This window comes from Myotis nattereri, assembly GCF_964212035.1.
Source record: "Myotis nattereri genome assembly, chromosome: 14".
NCBI classification, from domain to species: Eukaryota; Metazoa; Chordata; class Mammalia; order Chiroptera; family Vespertilionidae; genus Myotis; species Myotis nattereri.
In genome coordinates this window covers 12,909,068-12,913,885 of record NC_138089.1, presented here as the reverse complement: position 1 = coordinate 12,913,885, position 4,818 = coordinate 12,909,068, and the positions used below count along the sequence as shown (strand labels likewise).

The 4,818-nt window shown below is 55.1% G+C and overlaps 1 protein-coding gene across 1 annotated transcript; it reads left to right on the top strand.

Annotated features, from left to right (window-relative positions):
• Positions 1 to 783: 783 nt before the first annotated feature.
• On the top strand, positions 784 to 2,267 carry LOC308530120 (F-box only protein 31-like; the record flags this gene model as incomplete). Its single annotated transcript, XM_081106593.1, is given in 2 exon segments — positions 784 to 967; positions 970 to 2,267. Coding segments are annotated over 2 exon segments (1,482 nt in total).
• Between the last annotated feature and the right edge of the window lie 2,551 nt (positions 2,268 to 4,818).

Genomic DNA, 4,818 nt, shown 5'->3' with positions numbered 1-4,818 from the left:
CCTTGAAGGTGTGCGTCTCTTCGTGGGGGTCTACACATGAGGAAAGGTTATGTAAACTGTCTTATCTTCCTCTGAGACATTTGTTACACGTAAAATAAAATGGCCTGTTCACAAGTCACAGCTCACTACTCAGGATTTTAAGGTGGGAACTAATTGAGAATAAAGCTAATTTTGTGTATGGAAGGGTAAGGAAACAGATCCTTTCCTGGCATATGCAATGTATTAAAAATAACTAGGGGGAGTGATAGTCTGATCGCTGATTCTCTGTCTTTGGATCTGTCCCTGTTCATCAGTCTATGTTATTCTCTGTATTCCACAAATGGTGAGATCATGTGGTATTTATCTTTCTCTGACTGGCTAATTTCACTTAGCATAATGCTCGCCAGTTCCATCCATGCTGTTGCAAATGGCAAGAATTCCTTCTTTTTTACCGCAGCGTAGTATTCCATTGTGCAGATGTACCACAGTTGCGTGTTTTCTTTACTGCATTTCTGTGAAATGTCCCCCCACCCCCACCCCCCCATAGGCATATCCCCGGAGGCATCTCCCCACAGAAAGCAGATTAGTGACTGCCTGAGGCTAGGGCAGGAGGACAGGGAGGGGGCACTGGGAAAGGGAGGCGACTGTTAATGGTATGGCTTTAAAGTCCTACAATGGGCTCCTCTCTGAGGGGGCGTGGCTAGGCCCTGGGGGGCGTGGCTGGACGCTAGGGTGGACCCAGCCAGCTTAAAACCCTGCGGAGGGGTGGCGGCCCACTCTGTGGTGGCTGTTAAGCGTGGAGACATGGAGGAGTGCGCTTGCCCCTGCCGCGTGGGCTCTTCGCGGGGATGTCGGTGTCTTCAGGAGCGCCAGCGCCCAGCTGAGACGGCAGCGGCCGAGGGCAAGCCGGCCCTGGCAGAAAAGCGCGTGGAGGCAGACGCGGCAGCGCGGTGCTGTGCGGGGAGTGGAGGAATCGCGAGCCCCATGCCGCCCCGCACTGCTGTCTGCAGGACCTGCCGGTGGAGATCCTGGTGGAGATCTTCGCCTGTCTCCCCGGCACCGACCTGCCCAGCCTGGCCCAGGCCTGCACCAAATTCCACCGCATCCTGCACATGGACAGCATCTGGAGACGGCGCTGCCGGGAGGAGTACGGCGTTCCTGAAAACGTGCCGAACCAGGAGAGGAGGGGTATGTCCTATCGAGAAGTCTATGCGAAGATGTTCCCATACAAACACATTTTGGGATTGTGGCTTCTAGATCATAGCTACAGAAGACTGCTGAATGTAGTGGTGGATGGCTTATGCATTACTGGCTCGACGTGCTGGCCCCACCTTAACACCGCTGTGGCTGGCCCCATGCAATTCGCGCCCGCCTTTAGAATTCGCCTGACGGAGAGGCAATCAGCCACGGTGGAGTACATGGACAACTTGTACAGCTTGTCCCACAGCCGCCACATGCAGATTCAGAAGGACAGGTTCCGCGTCCAGTGGATCAAGAGAGACCACCAGAAGGACTCACCAACGCGGCTTAGGGGAGAACCGGGGCGGGTGCTGTTGGAGGAGGACAGCCTGCCCGATTACTGCGTGACCTACCGCCGCGTCTACCTCCCGCCGCGCCACCCGGACGACCTCATCAGGCCAGGCCTCTTCCAAGGCACATACTATGACTTCCGCGCAACGATTGCCATGCTCAGCTTCCATGGGAAGTATGCCAGGGTCACGAGCGTCATGGGAAACTTAATCTGGAAGTTAGAGATCCACCTCACGCGCCGCATCCAGCTGTCAGATGGCGAGATCCTCCGCAACTTCAACGAGCTCTGCCGCGTGGTCCAGGAGATTGACGAGCCGGTGATCCGGGAGCGGGAGCAGCAGCAGCAGCAAGAAGACGGGACTGAGGAAAGCGAGGGCCATGCCTGGCAGAGCCCTGCCCAGCCCAGCGTCGGGGAGTCCGGGGCTGCAGCTTCGGAGGAGCAGCCTGTCCCGTTTGTTCTGCCTGTGGGCGTGCGCTCCCCTAACCAGAACTACCCCCGAACCTGCAGGATGTGTTTCTATGGCGTGGACACTTTTACTACTACCTTACGCGACTTCACCTACTCCAGGCACTTCCCTGGAGTCTTCATCCTGTTCGATAAGAACCACTTCGGGTTCAACTGGCTGGCAGCGAAATACTTCTTCCTGTTCGGCAGAGTCCAGAACACCTTCCAGAATGTGGAGGCACCATCCCCGCAGGCCTTCCTGGAGATGCTCTCGAACATTCAGTCCGGACCCCCTGAGAGGAGCAGCTTCTAATCTATTCACTTTGAAGATTTGACCTTCTGACCAGGTTACCCACCTTTGTTTGTCTTTTTAATCCTCACCCGAGGATATTTTCCCTGTTGATATTTAGAGAGAGTGGAGGAGAGAGGGAAAGACAAATCATCCATGTGAGAGAAACACATCAGTTGTTTGCCTCCTGCCCAATCCCAGACCAGGGCCAGGTTGGGTAGGGGCCAGCAACTGAGGTAGAAATAAACCTTAGACCAGTGGTCTCAACCTTCCTAATGCTGCGACCCTTTAATACAGTTCCTCATGTTGTGGTGACCCCCAATTTCCTTGTTACAAATTGAACATAATTAAAGCATAGTGATTAATCACAAAAACAATATGTAATTATATATGTGTTTTCCACTGGTCTTAGGCGACCCCTGTGAAAGGGTCGTTCGACCCCCAAAGGGGTCGCGACCCACAAGTTGAGAAACGCTGTCATAGACAGACAACAGCATGGTAATTACCAGAGAGAAAGAGGAGTGGGGGAGGTAGAAGAGGGTAAAGGGGGGGATCAATGGTGATGGAAGACTTGACTTGGGGTGGCAAACACACAGTACATGTAAGATGATGTATTATTGAATTGTACAGCTGAAAGCTATATAGTTTTATTCACCAATGTCACCCCAATAAATTAAATAAAAAATAAAAAATTAAATAAAAAATGACTGTTATTCTTCCCCTTACTCATAGGAGAACCCTTCACTGTTTCATTTAAAACCCATTGCTCTTGTGTTCAAGTCAGTTCTAACAAGCTTAGTTATCTGGAGTCCCAGACTGCAACAGGACAGAACAGGCAAGAGGAACAGAATAGAATAAAAGGCATGATCACCAGAAACAAACCCATAGGTATTAGGCAGAAATGAATGGCAGAAACAGCAAAGATCGATGGACACAAAGTAGAGCAGGCTGAGCCTTTAGTGTTAAGTGCCGGAAAAAATGAGCCAGTAACACTGGAGAGTATTATTTTATTACTAGAGGCCCGGTGCACAAAAATTTGTGCACTCGGGGGGGGGGGGGGGCGTCCCTCAGCCTGGCCTGTGCCCTCTCGCAGTCTGGGACCCCTCGGGAGATAACGACCTGCTGGCTTAGGCCTGCTCCCGGGTGGCAGAGGGCAGGCCCAATCCCTAGGTGCAGCCCCTGGTCGGGCTCAGAGCAGGGCCGATTGGGGAGTTGGGGGGCCCCCCCTGTCACACTCAAGGCAGGGTCGATGGGGAGGTTGCGGCGCCACGCCCTGTCATGCACAGAGCAGGGCCCATCAGGGGTTGAGGAGCTCCCCCCTGTCACTCAGAGAGTAGGGCCAATAGGGGAGTTGGGGCACCGACCCCTGTCACACACAGAGCAGGGCAGATCAGGGGGTTGGGGCGCTGCCCTCTATCACCCATAGAGCAGGACTGATCAGGGGGTTGGGATGCCACCACTCTCACTCTCACACTCAGGGCAGGGCCGATGGGGAGGTTATGGCTCTACCCCATCACACACAGAGCAGGGCCCGTGGGAGGGGTGGGGGTTGTGGTGCCGCCCTCTATCACCCACAGGGCAGGGCCAGTGGGGAGGTTATGGCTCTACCCTGTCACACACAGAGCAGGGCCCATGGCGGGGGGGGGGGGGGGGGCCGTTGGGGCGCCGCACCCTCTCACACACAGAGCTGCAAGGCGATCAGAGGTTGGGGTGCTCCTCCATATCAGGCACAGAGTAGGGCTGATCAGGAGGTTGGGGCACCTTCCCCTGTCACGAACAGAGCAGGACGGATAGGGAGGTTGTGGCCCCACCCTATGTCACACACAGAGCTGCAGCGTGATCAGGGGGTTTGGGCGCTGCCCCCTGTCATGCTGATCCCGGTGCCGGGAGGCCTCGGGGCTCCACTGATCCCAGTGCTGGGAGGCATATTACCCTTTTACTATATAGGATAGAGGCCTGGTGCATGGGTGGGGTTGGCTGGTTTGCCCTGAAGGGTGTCCTGGATCACGGTGGGGGTCCCCACTGGGGTGCCTGGCCAGCCTGGGTGAGGGAATGATGGCTGTTTGCAGCTGGTCACACACCATCCAGGGTGGGGGTCCCCACTGGGGTGCTTGGCCAGCCTGGGTGAGGAGCTGAGGGCTGTTTGCAGCTGGTCACACACCCTTCAGGGTGGGGGTCCCCACTGGGGTGCCTGGCCAGTCTGGGTGAGGGGCTGAGGGCTGTTTTCAGGCTGGCGGGTGATGGAAGCTCCCAACCTCTCCTTTTTTTCTTTTTCTTTTTTTAATTCTGGGCCAGCTTTAGCTCTGAGGCTCCAGCTCTTAGGCCTCCGCTGCTGAAAGTAGGTAATCGAAACAATGTATAACTCCAGCTCTGACTCCAGCTTTGAGATCTCAGCTCGCTGAAAGCTGGTTTCTGGGGTTTTTCTTTTAGCGTCTATATTTGTTACAGTGTTTGAAACTGCAGGCTCAGAGGCCTGCAGCGGCCTGCGGGGAGCGTTGGAGTCCTCCCTCACTGAAGCAAGCAAGCCTCATGTTAGTTTCAAGCTGCCTGGCTGCCGGTGGCCATCTTGGCTGAC